The sequence below is a fragment of the Talpa europaea genome (assembly GCF_964194135.1).
Source record: "Talpa europaea genome assembly, chromosome: 5".
NCBI lineage: Eukaryota > Metazoa > Chordata > Mammalia > Eulipotyphla > Talpidae > Talpa > Talpa europaea.
In genome coordinates, this window is record NC_140071.1 from 34,343,468 (window position 1) to 34,362,025 (window position 18,558).

The 18,558-nt window shown below is 33.3% G+C and overlaps 1 protein-coding gene across 1 annotated transcript in view; it reads right to left on the reverse strand.

Moving 5' to 3' along the window:
- Positions 1 to 18,558, reverse strand: part of SLF1 (SMC5-SMC6 complex localization factor 1) — a gene marked incomplete at its 5' end in the record, with an annotated part of 51,538 nt that overhangs the window by 14,930 nt on the left and 18,050 nt on the right. The window contains 9 exon segments of the mRNA XM_084233798.1: positions 8,232 to 8,397; positions 8,980 to 9,108; positions 11,974 to 12,137; positions 12,963 to 13,121; positions 14,116 to 14,169; positions 15,352 to 15,360; positions 15,364 to 15,474; positions 16,538 to 16,684; positions 17,442 to 17,588. Of these exon segments, the coding sequence (XP_084089924.1) occupies positions 8,232 to 8,397; positions 8,980 to 9,108; positions 11,974 to 12,137; positions 12,963 to 13,121; positions 14,116 to 14,169; positions 15,352 to 15,360; positions 15,364 to 15,474; positions 16,538 to 16,684; positions 17,442 to 17,588 (1,086 nt within the window).

Consider the following 18,558-nt stretch of genomic DNA (forward strand, 5'->3'; position numbering starts at 1 on the left):
TTCTGCTTTGCTCTAGGGAGAATAAACTAAGAGGTCCAGCTAGGCAGTGTAATCAGAGGATCAGAGGATTAATGTGGGACAAAATTGGAGTACCTCACAATCACCAGGGACCAGTGTTGATTAAGTGTGAGAGAAGAGATACAAAGGAAATTTAACTTAGGGAAACAAAGAGTAAGCGTGGGAAGTGGCGGTTGCCAGGGCATCTGTGGATAGTTAAGTTCTTTTCCCCATTTGTAAAATAAACCCATGGTTACTGTTCCTGGAGCTGAGTTTTCTTGCAATTGTGTGTGTGCATGGATGAGAACCCACAGTGAACCTGTCCTCTTACTGGGCACTGTCCTTTGTTAGGCTAGAGCCTTGATTTTTGGCCTTTTGGGGCTTTCTGGTGGCTCTCATTTCAAAGCCCCGGCAGGTGGGTGGCTGTTCCATCTTTCCATCCAGCCTCCTGCCTTGTTGCCCTTTGGCCCTGTCTGCCCCTGTTTCAGGAAATAAATACACAAGTCTATGAAGCAAAAAGGATACCAGATAACAAAAACACAATGAAACCTATGACAAAACATAGAAGAGTGAAATTTTTAACAACTCAAAAAACAAAGAATATTGAAGCTGGCTATGGGGAAAAAGCAGAACCTATAAAGGAACCCTATCAAGCTTGCATCTCACTTCTCTAAGGAAACAATCTGGGCAGTGAAAGAGTGGAATGACATAATCAAAATACTTAAAGGGGGCCTCCCTGGTGGCACAGGGGTTAAAGTCTCAGTGCTATCAGGCTATCACCAGCCATGCAGCATGAGTTCCATTCCCGGCCAGAGAGGTGACCCACATGGTGCAGCAGACCTCTCCTGTCTCTCGTGCTGCTCGCCTGCTGCTCCCCTGAACAGTGTATTTCAGTAGATCCACCTGTTCTGCTTCCCATTTTGTCTCTGGTGAATCCTCTCACCCTCTGCACCTCTGGCCTACACCCCAATTCTTGTATGTATAACTAAATAAAAATAAATCTTTAAATAAAAATAAAAACAAAATACTTAAAGATAAAAACAAACCAAGCTTATTCCAGCCAAGATTACTCCAGCCTTCATCCTGTAAGGCTCTCCTTCAGATTAGATGGAGGGGGGAAAAGGCATTCTCAGACAAACAGGAGCTGAAGGAGTTGTCAACATTAGATTTCCCTCCTCCAAGAATACTAAAAGGAGCTCTCATATCTTAATAAAAAAGAACATCCACAACAAACAAACAAACAACTGAACAAGCAAATAGACAGAACCATAAAATTACGGCCAAAATGGCAGTAGACTTTCACATACCAATAATCACACTAAATATAATCAGAACTCATCAATTAACACAAGTTGGATAAAAAAACAGAATCCAAGTTTCTGCTGTCTCCTGTAAATGCACCTGAAACTTCAGAGATAAACGCAGACTCAGAACAAAGGGTTGGAAAACCATCCTACTACAGATGACCTAAATGAAGGTAGGGACAGCCATACTTTTATCTGGAAAAAAAAAAAAAAAAAAACAGATTTCCAGCTAAAAAAGGTACTAAGAAATAAGGATGGGTACTATATAATGATCAAGGGAACAATTCATCAGAAAGACATAACACTTGTCAATGTATATGCACCAAACTAAGGAGTATCAAGATATATAAGGCAGTTACTAGTAAATCTGAAAATGAACATTGGGAAAAATCACATTTGTGGCAAGGGAATTCAATACCCTCCTTTCACCAATAGACAAATCAAGCAGACAGAAAATAAATAAGGATATAATAGCCTTAAACAAAGAATTAGACACATGGCTGCAGGAGATATTTATAATACACTGCACCCCTAAAAAGCTGAATACACAATCTTCTCAAGTACACACGGGGCATTCACCTTACTGACCACATGTTGGACCAAAAGGCAAATATCAACAATTCATGAGAATTTAAATTACACCAAGCATCTTCTCTTACTATAAAGGTATAAAAACTAGAAAGAAAAAACAAAAAGAAAGTATAAAAAAACTAAATTCTAATATGTGGAGATTGAAGAACATATTACTGAATGACCACTGGGTTAATGAGGAAATCAAAGAAATTAAAAAACACCTAGAAACAAACAACAGTGAGGACATAACCTTCCAGAACTTATGGGAACATAGTAAAAGCTACATACTAAGTACTAAGATGGTAGTATACAACACAGTACCATATCAAGTAACAAAGACCTCAAATAAGTAATCTTATCTCTCACCTTAAGGAACTAGAAAAAGAACTAGCAAAACAAAAAGTCAGAAGAAATAATAAAAATTAGAGCAGAAATAAATGAAACAGAAATCAAAGACGGTGAAAAAGATCAACAAAACCAAAAAGCTAGTTCTTTGAAAAAATAAACAAGTCAGACAAATCTCTAGCGAGGCTCAAAAAGAAAAGAAGGGAGAAAATTTAAATATATAGGGATCAGAAAGGAAAAAGTTGTTACAACGAATATCTCAGAAATTGAGAGGATTATAAAAGATTATCATAAACATTTGTGTGGCAGTAAGCTGGGTAACATTTAATAGATGGACAAATTCTTAGAAATATAAAAACCTGCGAGACTGAACAGGGAAGAAATAGAAAACCCGGGAAGAACAATTACAAGCAAGAAAAATGAAATAGTAATCAAGTCTACAAAGAAACAAAAGTCCAGGACAAGTGAGTTCTACCAAATGTTTTAATATAAACAAATATCTATCCTCCTATGTGGTATATGGGAAAACCAAAGAAAAGGTCAGATAAATTCAGTCTAACACAAACCCTAGAAATCTGAATATAACTGAGGCTACCACAGGGAGAGAGGAAAAAGGGAGACACAAGAACGAGGTAGGAGCACATTGGACTAAGGCGATGAACTGTGGGTGTGGTTAGTAATAACAACCAGAAAGGAAAATCCTCTGTCTAAAACACAAACAATGCTGTTAACCAGAGTTACCTCAAAAAAAAAAGGTAAAAAGTATGAATATTGTTTTATATTATCACTTCTATTATATTACATTCCCATAAAAATATAACAAGGCATACAAATCTTAAGAGTGTTTTGCCTTAGTGTTTAAAAATGCCTTTCTAATCCTTAAACTATGAAGATAAAGAGGTGCAAAAATAATATTTTTTAAACACCTTTGATTTAAATATAAACACTTTTTCACAATGACATTAACACTAGTTGGAATTCCTATATTTTTTGTATTTGTTGTCTAGGAGTGTTAGATGCGTGAAAAAAATCACTGAATTAACAGTTGGGTAGAAGGCATGTGAAAAGTTTTAATAATGTTATGATATCCAAACTGACTGTAGCTGTTATATTCTGCTACATACTATGCCTAATACGGGATTGGTGATAGAAATTTCTAGCACTTTAAGCCCTCAGAGACTATTGGATTTATTTCTATTACTTTAGTAGACAATATCCTTATAGGTATACATATTTCAACAGGACATCATTTCTTAAGAAGCTAGTAGTAAATGATTTCAAAACTGAAGTTCTATTTCTGGTTTAGTATGCAAATAAGGGCAAATGGTCAAATAACACATATAGTAGGCCTGCAAAACAGTATTGACTGAAGGAGAAACCAGAGTTGGGAAATGAAGCAGGTGTGCAGGTGTCTTGTTCCCTATCAACCCTGGGGCAGCGCACAGATTCTGGCAAGGCTGGGGGTCAGAATCTAGGACAGAGAATAAAAAATGGGGCTGAGTGGATTTTTAGTTGCATGATCAGGGAAACACTGTTTTCCTTCTGATATTATTTGGGGCCATAAATCAAAACCTAACTACAGCCTGATTCTGCAAATTCAGGGTTCATTGATGGGTGTAAAGTTCATTGAACTTCAGGTCTGGGTTCAAGCCTTGCAGTTGCAGTTGTATGGCATGGAAGGACTGGCCCTATCAGCTGACTGTGAAACTACTACACCTCCCTTGGTAGGATCTGAGGTGCTAAGATCCAATTCTTATGGTTGGTGAGAATGGATCCCTTAAGAACCCGTCTGAGCCAGTCTTCAAAGAACTTTGCAGGAAGCCAACTTCAAACCTAGTAAAGCCAACATGTAGATAATCACTCTGAGCAAATTAACTTTTACTTCTTCCTATAGTTCAAGTTATCAAGAGAACATAAAACAGGACTGTGAAATCCTGTATTTAAACTACTGACTGACTGATCATGTCAAGATCCAAGGATGCAATGTTCCTTCCAACATAATGTGTATCTGATTATCAGCAATGCCCCTATTCGGAAAGGAAGGGACTGGTAAATCCTGATTTCTTTTCTTTTTTTTATAAAGATTTATTTATTTATACAAGAACCGGGGTACAGGCCAGATGTGCGGGAGGGTGAAAGGATTTACCAGAGACAAGTGGGGAACAGAACAGGCAGACTGACTGAAATACACTGCTGAGGGGAGCAGAGAGCGACCATGTGGGTTGCTCCGCAGCTGGTGGGGATCGAACAGGCACTGCAGAGACTGCAGACAGCTTCATAGCGCTGCGCTCAACCCCCTGTACCACCAGGGAGGCCCTGATTTCTTAAAATTATTCTCCATCTCAAGGGTATAGAAAATAAGGATCATCTCAGATCCCTCTTCTTAAAACTCTGAGGGGAGAAGGAGTAAGCCTCACATAAAATCACAATCCAGCACTCCATCAATTTAAAAATAACATAAAATTTCAGTTAGGAATTCCTGTTTTCCTTACACAATATCTGTTCACAAGTACCTAATACCAAAAATGAACATCAATGTTGCTTAATATTCCTTTTACCTTGACTTTATTATTATTAAATAAAAATGGGTAGAAAGTGCTTGCAAATAATAAGTAGTTTCTTTTAGTAGTGCTTGCAAACAGTAAGTAGTTTCTTTTTCATAAGATCCTATTACAATCATTCTTATCCATGTGTATTAGCAAAAAAAAAAAATCAACAATAGGAAATTTTTATATAAATTTAAAACTCAGGTTCTTGGATCATTTTAGACTATATTTTTAACTATGAAATTCACTATAACTAAGGGGCCAAGATAATACAGTATGGATTGTACTCACTGACATTTTAACAATATAAACTATTTCTAGCACAGTGGATATGCATGTTTAAGAATGCAGTAGTGAGAAAATGGCAAATAAACCATCAAAAGAGAAAAAGCTTTCTTGAAATGCTGAAATGTTTGCTAAACTTGGAAGAATGTAACATGAATACCTTGAGAATTAACAAAGAAATGACAGATAGACATGATTTACACGTATGACATATATTTACCTTAGAATTCCCTTCTTATATGTTAATCTATTATCATTTAGTCAACATAGTTCTCTATTATCTGCCAGCATAGGTAATCTCCAGTTTACAAATTTGGCAATCTTACAAGAATTGACTAGCATTAATGTGGAACTACATTCCTGGCCATCTGATTCCTAAGTTAGGACTTTTCAGAATACCCCATTGCAATAGATGCCAAACTGCTGCTCGAAGCCCCTTAGTCAGAAAGATGCAAACAAAATTCACATATTTTGTTTTTTCCTGTTCTAAACACTGGCATTTGAAACAAGAGAAAGAGCGTTGCAATGGAGACTTGGCCTCTAGTCAAGGTTTTACCCTAACAAGCTGTGACACCTTGAATAAGTTAAGTTCTTTAGCCTCAATTTCCTTATCTTTAAACACAAACTAGCTTCCATTTCTACCTATAATTATAGGGTTATCGTTAAATAGTACTTAAGGACATCACAAAGAAAAGTAGGACTAACTACCAAGCTTAGTAAAATCTGTACCTCCCTCCCATAACCTTGACACAGCCCACCTCTGCTCTTTGCCAAGGAAAGCCCAAAGCTTTGTCAGATTAATGACAATGAAATTCACTGCCATTGTGTCACTCTGAAATACATGCTGATTGACATTATGACAAAACAATATTAGCATAAATCGAGGACTTCTGTTTAGCTAATGACTTAAATTGAATGCTTCAACTCAGCAAATCAAGAAACAAATGCTTTACAGTACAGAAAATGATGTCTGTGAACATGCATGGAATTCTTGAAATTGGAAACTGCCAAAAAGATTTAATTAAGTACAAAATGAATTTTAACAAATAAAGTAACACAATAAAAAACAGCTTATATGAATTTAAGCAATTCAAATGTTAAATAAAATATTAATTTGCAAAGTTTAAACCAGTTCTCATATTACAACTGATGCTATAATTTATTACAGATTGCTATACAAATATGTTGAATTTATTTATAAATCTGAACAAAAATTTTCAAGTTAAGTATGTATAAATCTGTTACTATTTACATCAATATTTCCTGAATAAGTTCTGTGGTAATCCTTTGGTGATTTAGTAAAATTGTAGAAATGTCATTTTTATTATTGTTTTCAGTTATAAATGAGCAATTTCACTTACACAATGAAATGGATAAAAAAGAAATATTTTATAATGAAATAAAATTTCTATCCTTAATAATCCTAAAATGTACATACAAAGGCAGACCACATTAATAAGGATGTCATCGGTTTGAGCACAGAAGCACTATAGGCAGCTGATAAAAACTATAGATTGTTCAATTTCTGTTGAATATTTTCAAGTCATACACATTTATATAATCATATTTCTTTTTCAAACACAAACATGTATAAGGCAATGCCTAATCACCTGGTTATTGCCAAATAAAAGAACTGCTTGATCACAAAGAAATGCAGCTGCACCTAAAAATAACCCTCCCATTTTAATGCCAATTAAAAAAAATTGGGCCCTCCAATGAATTTTCTTTAACAACTAAATAGAATTTCTAAAAATCAGTAAGGGATTCTGCTTCTGACAATGGAGGCTTAGATAATTCAGCTAAAATCCTGTTAGAGAAATACTCAAAATGTTGAATGACCTTTGTAAAACATCTTCTGAAAAGCTATGAGGAATTGCTAAGCAAAGATCTAGAAGGTAAAAGTCAAGTAAAGCACTCAAAGCTAGTCGACTGTCTCAAGGACATCTGCTGACCTCCGAAACAGAAGTGAATATTTGGAGTCTAAGATAAAAGTGGTACAGAAGTGATAGCATGAGGTCTAACATTGAATATGGTGAGACCCTAGAGGGCTTTACTGTCACAAGAAAGTGAAGCAGAAACAAAACTACATATATTTGTAGCTCTGTACTTCATATGGACTAGCCAGGAACCTTCAAACCTCAACACTGGATTAGGGTAGTCTTTGACAGTACACTCAAAATAACTTGCAAAAGTACTATATGAAAATGTTTAGAGACTATTATTTTAAGCGATACCAAATCAAATAATCCTTGTAAAAGTCTGAGTAGAGGGTACTGAAGATGTGTTGTATAGTCCATGTAACATATTTCACGGCTTACATTTTGTATAATACATAGTGACTTATAATGAAGCACACCTAAGACCTTATACTATTACAATACAATGTTACTTCAATAAAAAAAATTAAAAAAGAAACCCTCTGAAATGATTCTCAAGCTGCACTAAAAAGGCAACTGTATTAAGAGTATGTATTAAAAAGAAAGAAGACTAAAAAAAAAAAAACCTCCAAACATCCAAGAAAGTAGAAGTGAAAGTAAAAGGAAATATGTCAAAAATAAGAATAGAAATTATTATAACAAAAAAGTTACAGCAAAAAATGTAGACAATAAAGCCCTTTTGAATAGGAAAAAATGTGACTAATATTTATCATGCACCCAAAATGGTGCACCATATTCGGTAGCGTAGTGGTTATAACGTTTGCCCAACACTTCTCACATTTTACTGCATTTAAGTTTCACAATTATACTGCTGTTAGACAAAGCAATAAAACCACAATATATTAAATTTATAATAACAAGCAAAATATACTTTGAAGAAATAGTTCAGGTAGTAACTTATAACATCTAGAAAGGTAGTTTTAAAAGCCAGTAAAACTTTTTATTAGTAGTAAAAAAAAAATCATATGGATTCATTTAATTTTTTAAATCACAGGTTCCTTACAAATTGAAATGTACAAAGGTAAAAAAATCTAGAGGTACAGATTTCTGTCCCTTACTATCATATCCAAATGTGAGATGATGAGGACATCACGTTCCAAGGTCCTTAAAACTAGATAAACTAAAAGAAAACAATGATCTTAATTTTTTTCATTTTATTCAAATAAAGGGAAAAAAAGTTTAGTTCAAAGATGTACTTTAATATGCAAAAAGCTATTATTCACTGATTAATGAATCCTACTTACATCATTAGACTTGCTTTTTTCCTTGTGAGAATATATAGTCCAATCCAAAAGCATGTTTACTGGTTTGGTCAAAAGCCCAGAAGTCTCACTTCCTGACCAAAAGATTTCAAGGAGAATTGCCTTCCCTGTTATTTTCAAGCTCTGAGAATCTGACCAGTCACACAACCTAATAAAAATATGAACCAAAAAAAAAAAAAAATTGTATCTTTTTGTCATTTGTCATTTTAGCTTTAGTGTTACTGGCATACTATCTTTTGTAATTAAAACAAAACTCTAGCAATTTCTTAATATAGAAAGGTCATAATGTACAGAAATTTTAATTTATAATTATAATAGAGACTAAAATACAAAATATGGTCTCAGTTAAACCGAGTACATACAGTAACATTTAGAGCATATATAAAACTTATCCTGGATATTACAAATTCAGTGTTAAAATCTAGTGCAGCTTTTTACTTAAGCATTCAATTAACAAAGAATTTTAAAAACTGTAAATGCTGAAAAATAAACATCTGTATGACTGTGCAAGTTAGTTAAAGATAAAAAATGTGAACTAGGGGGAAAAAAAAAAGAGTATGTAAGTCTTCACTGCCACAGATGAACCATGTCTAGAAATGTGTTTTGACAACAAATCTATTTTAAGCTAGAAAACAAAGTGAATTTTATAGGAATATGCATATAATCAGAAAAATGGTGCATAGAAACAACAGAAATATACAAAAAATATGATTTTGGTATTAAAACTTACTTTTGAGTTAAGTGTCTCACTTCACTTTCCACTAAATTAAAGAAAAATTTGAGTAGGGTCAGGTGGAGCATTTTAGAGTCAATATTTTCTGAAATTTGATGACAAAAACTTTCATTGAAAAGACAAGACCTGCAAAACATGGCACAAAATCCATGAAATACAAGCAACTTATTGAGTAATTTGTAGACAAATCTATTTTTAAAAAAGTATTTGTTGGAATTTTAATGAAATTGCTTCAATAAAATATAAATCTAATTTAATAAAGTTTTATTAATGATATATTTCCTTCCTTTATAAATTACACCAAGTCAAGTATCTCTTGATACTTTATTTTTAATAATATAGATTTAACTTATTTTCTACAATGATTATAATGTTTAAGACTCTATCTCTTTGTACTCTTTATTTTACTGCTACAGAACAAAAAATTGTGAATGTCATTAAATCCTTTTGATTCAAATGATCAGCAATACTTTCCAATTTTTAATTTCTATTCCCCATAACCCTCCTTTTACTACAGATGAATCCTCCTTTTAATACATTGGTAATGTGATGGGATGCTTATTGGTAATGTGATATGTACAATGAGAAATTGAATTTTTAATTATTTAATTATCCCAATTAAATTGAAATATCTTATGTGGCAAGTAGCTAATGAGTTGGACAACACAGCTCTACAGTATATTTTTAAAACAGAACAAAAGTAAACTCAGAATTGTAGCACTAAAACATAGTGTTTAAGCAACAATATTACAACCTTCAAATTCTGTTATCAATTTATCAGCAGTATACTAGTTAACTTTCTACGACTGTATCCGCCTTACTTGTCTTTTTTTAGAAAAAGATTTATTTATTTATGCATATAAGAACTAGGGTACAGGCCAGAGGTGCAGGGGGTGAGAAGATTCACCAGAGACAGAGTGGGGAACAGAACAGGCAGACTGACTGAAACATACTGCTGAGGGGAGCAGTGGGCAAGACAGGAAAGGCCATGTGGGTAGCTCCCTGGCTGGCCAGAGATTGAACTTGTGCTGCAGAGTCGAGAATAGCTTCATAGTGCTGTGCTTAACCCCTTGCACCACCAGAGAGGCCCCTTACTTGTCTTTTTTACTGAATCTTAGTGTTAAGAGGGTCCTTAATAGCTGTTAAATTTAGCAATTCATTTAAATACATAAATCTATTCTACAATATCCTCCAAGCCCATATACTTATTCAGCCTATCTTAAAACTGTCACAGATGCAAACTACAGTATCTTTATTATTTTTAAATGTGTATAATGGAATATTTGAATGATATCAAAAGTAGACTAGGCATCTATCCCCTTTTCTCCCAATGAATCTAATTATCTTGAAATAAAATCTGGGTACTCGTTTACTAACTAATGCATTCAAATAATTACTAAGCATGTATTTTGTTCAAGCCATTATAGTAGCACTGAGAATGGAGTAGTCTAAGACTGAGAACTTACTGGGGCCTCCCTGGTGGCATAAGGGGTTAAGACACAACCTATGAAGCCATCTGCAGCTACCTTAGCACGAGCTTGACCCCCTGGCCGGCCAGGGAGCAAACCCACATGGCGCAGCAAACCTCTCCTGACTCGCCCGCTGCTCCCCTCAGCAGTGTATTTCAGTCAGTCTGCCTGTTCTGTTCCCCACTCTGTCTCTGGTGAATTCTCTTACTCCCCACACCTCTGGCTTGTACCCCAGTTCTTGTATGCATAAATAAATCTTAAAAAAAAAAAAAGACTGAGAATGTACTCCTAAGAAAGTCAGAGGCTGATGTGAATGAAAAAATTAACTTAGAAAGGGCAAGAGTTAGGCAGTGGCATATGAATTGCATTTTAAAGGATAATTAAAAGTTTGTCAGTTATTTGTGGGGTGGCAGGAATAAAGGGTTATGTAGGCAGAGAAAACAAGAGCAAAGGGATAGTAAAAGAAAAAAATTCAGTCATTGGGTACATTCAGGAAAATGAAGTAGAGAATGGTGACATGTATAGGGCCTAGATCAATGAAAATTAGGAAGGATGTCAGCTATAAAACCAGACATCCTCATATCCCATGCTGGGCTAATACTGTTGTGTCAGAATTGTGCTTACATTTTAGTCACCTCAAAAGGTAGGAACACTTAATTCATTTACCATTTTATCCCTGAAATGTATTACAGTGTCTGGATTCTAGTAAGCACTCAATAAACATTGCTGAAAGAATAAATAAATGTATATTGGCTGGTTGATTAGCTTGCTTCACTTCAAGTTTATATCACAACCTAAACTGTTAGTGAATTTTTATGATCTCAAAGAGCTAAACAAAAGGCTAGCTTTTGCCAGTTTAGTCAATTATTCTCTTACTACTATGGACCTCCTAAAACTGAACACTTCAATAAAAGAAACATCTCCCAGACAAAGGAGGGCTATCACATACAGAAAACCCTCAGAGAAGAAAGGGAAAAATGACTAATCTGTTTAAGAGAAAGGAGAAATAGGAAGGTTTTCTAAAGACAGTAATATCTGGAAGACAATGGAAGTATCTAGGCAGGTGACAGCATGTGTACAGAAATGAAAGAGTTGACAGATTCAGGAAACATTCAGATCAGTTTCAAAATTCAAGTTTCTAGCTTTAAAAATATAGAAGAAAAGTGGATATTTATTCACTTACAATTATTTACATAATCGATGAACACAATTTGACAATAAAGGCACTATTAATTTCTTAAATACGTAAATTTATCATTTTGTTTAAAAACAGTAAAAACAATGATTTGGCTTTCTTGAGTCCATTTCATGTATTCATTGAACATATATTTTTTAATGAACTGGCTAAAAATGCCAACACAGACTTGGTATGAGTTCTGCAATAAATACAACACACAAAAATATACTATACACACACAAACTTTTCCTAAAAAAGCAGTACACTTCTTTTATTAATGCATTAAAAAATACATAGCAAAACAACTTGACAAAATTTAGGATCCCCATATGTAGAATTCCTTACCGGATAAGCACTTCTATTAGAGACCACGCTCCTTTCATGCAAGTTGGACACTGAAACAACTCTAAATAATATCTTGACATAGCTGGGGACTTCCAAGGAGGATGCAAGTGAAGAAGAGCTGACAATATATGAAAGTATCGGCCAGAGAACGTATCTAGGTTATCCTGATTTTTAAAAATAAACAAACAAAACAAAACATGGTTGCTAAAAATACAGTTATACCAGCTAATTCAATCTAAAATCGTAATAACCCTGATCTAGCTTTCTTACCAAGTATATATATTTGAAGAAAGAAGATCAGAAGGAAATCATGTCTAGCTAATTAAATACTGCAACTGAGAGAGGCACACTTGAAATATGTATCTATACATTAAATAATCCTACCTATTGGGACCAACACTTGAAATGTATATTTAACTTTTTATAATTATGGTGAGATTGCATTCCCAAATATGACCTGAAAGGAATTTATAGGTAATAAAACTTTTCATGCAATATTCTTCCTTATCACCATTAGTCTGATATTGATTACATCTGCCATTTCTTAAAATTAGCACCTTGATGAAGAACATAAATAGAAAAACTATCTTTGCAAAAAGCTGTACCTAATGGTTTTCACTGGAGTATGTTCACAATCTGTACATAGTGATTATCATCAATGCACTAAAGGAGTGATTTAACAAATGACATTTTAGATCACTGTAATTTAATTTTCATGTTAGAAACTCTATGGTCACAGGAAAAAATAAGACAACTTTCTCCCAAGAGAAAATCATCTTTGGAAATTCTGAGAAAATAATAAGTAAAAGCACTCACAGTAGTACTTAGTATACAATTTAAAAACAGAAAGTAAGTGGTAATAAATGGGTATCACATGTCCCATTGAGAAAAACAGTAAAAGAGAAAAAAAGTAAACATACAAAAAAATGAGAAACTGCTCATATTCTAACATTCTTTGAAAGACTACCAACTCTTAACACTACTCTTACCTGTAGAATGTTCTCTAGAAGAGCATGCAGAAGGCATACAGGGGGGATGTAATGTGCTTGCAAAGAGGAGAGTTCCTCAATTGCTTCTTTAAAAAACTGTCCTTCTATGAGGCTTTCAATTAAGTTTAATACACCTCTGGGAAATTCAGCATTTTTAACCTAAAATAAAAAGGGAAAAATTTTTATGACTCAGAAAAAAAAGGGTAAATTTCTGGAGTCAAACATTGAATCAGTAAGGAATTTTAATTTCCTCACTTATAAAATGAAGATAACATAGGGCTGTTACATTATTGAAATAGGATGATGCATATGAATGCATTTTGTAACTATAAGGCACTGCAGAAATATACATTATTATTTTACTTATTTTCTCTTGCCTTAACTGAAGGGGAAATACTGCCTCTAAATAAAACTTTAAAAGGCATTTGCAAAATCTGCCCTGTAATAAGGAGACCTCAATAAGAGCTACAACTATACACAGTTCTTTAGGTGCAAAATAATTATTTTTTAAAATTATAAATAAACTATGCCTGTTAAGATATTAAATAATATTACAAAGTCACAAACAACAGGTGCAAAAATTAAATCAATATAGTATCATAAAATGACTCTAAGGATACATAGTAATAGAACAAAAGGTTCTGAAAAATACATCCCCCTTGTTCAAAATATTTTTAACAATAAAACAAATATAATTACTTAGATTTGGTTAAGACTCAAAAACCCTCTGAAAGACAACATGGAATAGAACTTTAAAGGCACAAATAATGATATAAAGGAAATAATATAGTTCAATAAATATTGTATCAAATATGGAATGCAGAAGTAGTAATTATGAAAGCTATGAAATGTAAGAACAGAGATATATATTTCATTATGATAAAAACAACATAAGCTTTTATTCTTCTTAATAATTTTTACTAATGTGTAGATTTTTTTGAGCTTTGACATAAGAGTATTTTTCTCTTTCATATTTGGAAACTACATTTCAAATTTGATAGAAACTGTATTTTAAATTTGTGAACTATATTTGAGAAATATATTTCAAACTTTGTCATACAACCAATACATTCCTTTATATCAAAATTACTAAAAATAACAAGACTCAAAGCTTCTCATTTGCCCCTTCACTACCCTATTCCAAGCCCCTTACCTCCACATTGTATACTGGTTGTTTATCTATCCTAACGCAGCTGTATCTGATAGCCTACAAAACAGCAATCACGTAATTAAAATGCAAAAATTTTAGGTTGAAAAATACATTTCTGCTTACACAGCATAAAACTTTGGCCAAACTTATAAAACAGATTCAAAAACATATTAACACTATAATTGATCTGGTCATGTATGTTCAAACATCATTTTAGGTAAAGGCACAGTCACGAGTATGAACATTTTCAATTTTCCCCTTGTAAATTAAAATAACTTACAAGATAAAGTTATATTCACTTTCAAGACCCGAAGAGGTCCACTGTCTTCAGTATTTTAATAGTTAGAAATATAAATGTGAACATTTTATAAAAAGTCCATAGGAGAAAAAAATGTTCTCTATAAAGTCACATGTAAAATCTTCCTGCAGTGTTTTAAAATACCTATAATTGTGTACATTTACATATACCATGGGAAAATATTTAGACCACACATAAAAAAGAGAAAATATCCTGATCACAGAAAAAGTTCCATAAATGCTGAAATGCTGAGATACAGAAAAAACAGAAAACAATTAAGAATAAGCAATTAGCAGATCAAGTGAAGGTATAAAATATGCTTAATCTTGCAATTAACAAATACAAATTAAAACAATAATATACCACCAGTTTCTACTTAGGATTTATTAAGCTGAAAAAGAAAGGAATTCCCACATTATGAACAAGGAAAAGCTGAAGAAGCCACCAAATCATAATTTTTGAACTCATCAGAAAGCAGAGATTTTAGTAGAACCAAAAACCTTCATTCCTGAAAAGAGGGGCAGGGAAAGAAAATGTTCCCAGGTCAGTAGAAAATCTCTCCCAATGAGGGCAGGGCAAGAGCACTTAAAAAGCCCCACCCCAAAACCCAGGGCTTTAAGGTCAGTTGAAAACTGAAGCTGAACCCAGAGAACTGAAAAAATGAATTTCCAACATCAGGCTAGTAACACCCAGCAGCAAATTACAGCACTTATACTCATGTTTATTTGGGGCGTTAATGAGGAATAATAGCAGAGAATTGAGCATATTTACTAAAAGTCCAAATATTTGTATTATAGTCATAACAAACTGAGGAACTAAGATGATTTTAAGATATATTCAATATAATACTTATATTATTATCATCATTAGTAGTAGTTATTTTGGTTATACTAGAGAAGGATAGGACAGTATACAAATTTTTTTAGAATGCCAAAGTCTACCTGCGCTCTCTATATATGCCTCCTTAAGAGATTTTTTATTTCAACAATATCCACATCTGTCTGGATATCCTTGGTTTTTGATTCTTTGGCATGACCAGCAAAAACAGAATTCTTCATTTCTTTCTGCATAGATGTAAAAGTACTTTAGACAATATAATATAGTATCAACACAAATGATAAGTATCACAATCGAAAATATACAAGAACACATTCATGCAGTAAAAATATTTACAAATCCTATAATGAAATAAAAAGCTTAAAAAGGTAAACATTTTAATTTGGAAAATTTACAAATGCACTTTCTTAAGGTACTTTTCATTTTAACATGTTCCAAATCTTTTCTGGATCTTCTCTTTCTTCTCCCCCTTGCCCCTTTTCTTTGTTGCCGTGTTCACACAAAACATGATTTATTATTTATTTACCTTTATTTTCTGGAGATACTTCTGATTATATGCAAATAAATATGCTGTGGTTTAGACTGTAAAGTTATAGTCTAGAAAAATTAATTCATGAAGGATTTCTATTTAAAAGAGGAATTATCTTATTAAAAATGGCCTAATCAGACCAGAGAATGTTAAATGTAAATTAGCCCTTTGCACTCTGAACCATTTTATGATATTTTGATTTAATTTCTTGTGCCATTTCAAGATAAAACTTCAGGGAAACATGCATGTCTCAAAAAGTTGCGTTGAAATAACCTCAATTCCCCGTAATCACTAATAAATTGCAATGTCCCCTGAGAGGGGACATCCGAGTGATATGCTAGAATTCCGATGTCCCCTGAGAGGGGACAGCGGAGTGCAAAGGGTTAGAATGTATTACGCAAGCTATATATACATGTATTATTAGGGTATTTTTCATTTCAAGAATTTTAGCCTCTTTTTTTTCAGAAGCTTTGTTTCATTTTATTTTTTTCAACCTCGGGCAAAACAAAATATACTTCAATATAGTGATTATCTCAAATTTCATTGTATATGCATATAAAATACTTTTATTGTGAGCCAAAGTTAATTATAACATTAATTATGAATATCACACCACATTAACTGAAGAAGCTCTTTTTCATAAGATATTCAGGTTTTATTTAACATCAAGCAATCACAAAAGTCAGATTATATGTCTATAATACATTAAGGAAAAATCAGAAAAAATGAAAACTGTACATGTCATCAAATAAAGTTTTTACCTGATCTCTGTATATGTGTTTTCTTAAAGTACTTTTAATTTTTTCATGTTTGATATCCATCTTGGAGTCTCTTTCTTTTTCTTTTTTACATTTTTTCCTCAAAGCAAAACTCCTTTGAAGATCGTCATCCTTTTTCTTAATTTCCTTCTACATGTATTTAGTCCACAATTAAAACAATCTCAACATGAATGACATATATTACAAAATCCAAATAAATTCAGATTCTTAAGTTTATACAAAAGTATAAATTTAATACAAATATGTTAGAAATTATAAAACAACAGAAATAACATTCACATTTTGGGAAACAGTTGGGCATTGGATATGTACAGTCCTTATGGCCCAGCAATTTCTAAGCTAGAGAAACTCTTGAATATGTATACCAAGAGTCACATAAGAAACTGATCACACTACTCATGACAGAACTGTTCCTAACTGCAAAATGAACCAATCAATCAAACACAGATCAACACAAAGAAACCTAAATACTTATCAATAATAAAAGATAAATAAAGCACGGTAATAAAGACTATACATACCATGAAAAACAAAGTATTCATTAAAAGGCAAAATTAAACAATATATTATTAGGGACACATAGAGAGCTGGCAAAACTATAATAAAAAAATGAGAAGATTATTAAAATTCCAATAGAAATTACCTCTGTGAAAGGAAGAATATGGGATATTGCCTGGAAATGACCTACAGTAAGATCTTAACAGAGAATGTTCTATTTCTTAACCTAGCTAATCTATATAAAAGTCAACTTTGTCTTTTTCTTAAAATTATACACAAATGCTTTATATACTCTTATACACAATTCAGAAGAATATTAAGAATGACAAATTTTGTAAATTTAGAAAAGAGCTGGAAAATATGTTATTCTTAATTTGGTAGGTCTTACCTGATTTCCATATGTGTGTTTTTGTAAGGCATTTCTTGTTTTAACAAATGTTATATCCTTAGTGGAATCTTTGAATTTTTCTTTTTTGTGATGTCCAGTTAAAATAGAACTAATATTAATATCTTCATCATGATTTTGCCATTTTTTCTGCATGGTCATAAAAATACTTTTAGTATGGATTAACCAGTCTCAACACAACCAATACAAGTCAAAACAGAAAAATTCAAAGAAGGTATGTTTCAAAAGTATACACAGGGCCTCCCCTGGTGGCGCATGCAGTTGAGCACCACCTGGTGAAGCTGCCTGCAGCCTCTGCAGCACCGGTTCAATCCCGGCCAGCCGGTGGCACAGCAGATCTCAATCCCACATGGCACAGCAGATCTCTCCTGTCGCGCCCGCTGCTCCCCTCAGCAGTTTATTTCATCAGTCTACCAGTTCTGTTCCCTGCTCTGTCTCTGGTTAATCCTCTCACCCTCCCGCAGATCTGGCCTGTACCCCAGTTCTTGTATAAATGAATAAATCTTAAAAACAAACAAACAAAAACAAAAAAACAAAAATATACACAGGAAGACTGGTCTAGCTACTCTGGAAAGCAGTATGGGGGTTTCTCAAAAGATTAAAAATGTATTTCCTATATAATTTTGAAATTCTACTTCTAGGAATCTTATCTAAACAATACTATCAATAATTTGAAATGAAATTTGCGCTCCCATGTTTACTGTAGCACTATTTGCAATACCTAGTTACGGAAACAGTTATGGAAACTTAGTGCCCAAAAATAGACCAGTGGATGAAGATGTGTTATTTATACACAATGGAATATTACTCAATAATCAAAAAAAAATAAACTCTGGCAATTTGTGGAAATGCAGATGGAACTGGAGGGGATAATGCTAACAGAAATAAGTCAGAAGGAAAAAGACAAATATCTATTGGTTTCACTTATATATAGAATATAGAGAAAGCAAGCAAAGGGTAAGACAAAGGCAAACTTTAAAATCAAGGCTTGAAAGCTGATGATAGAAGCGGGAGGCAGAGGTGAGAACAGGGTAGGGAGAGAGCACAACAGACTAAAGTGGAAGACTATGGGTGCTTTGGTGGTGGGTGTGCTATGGTG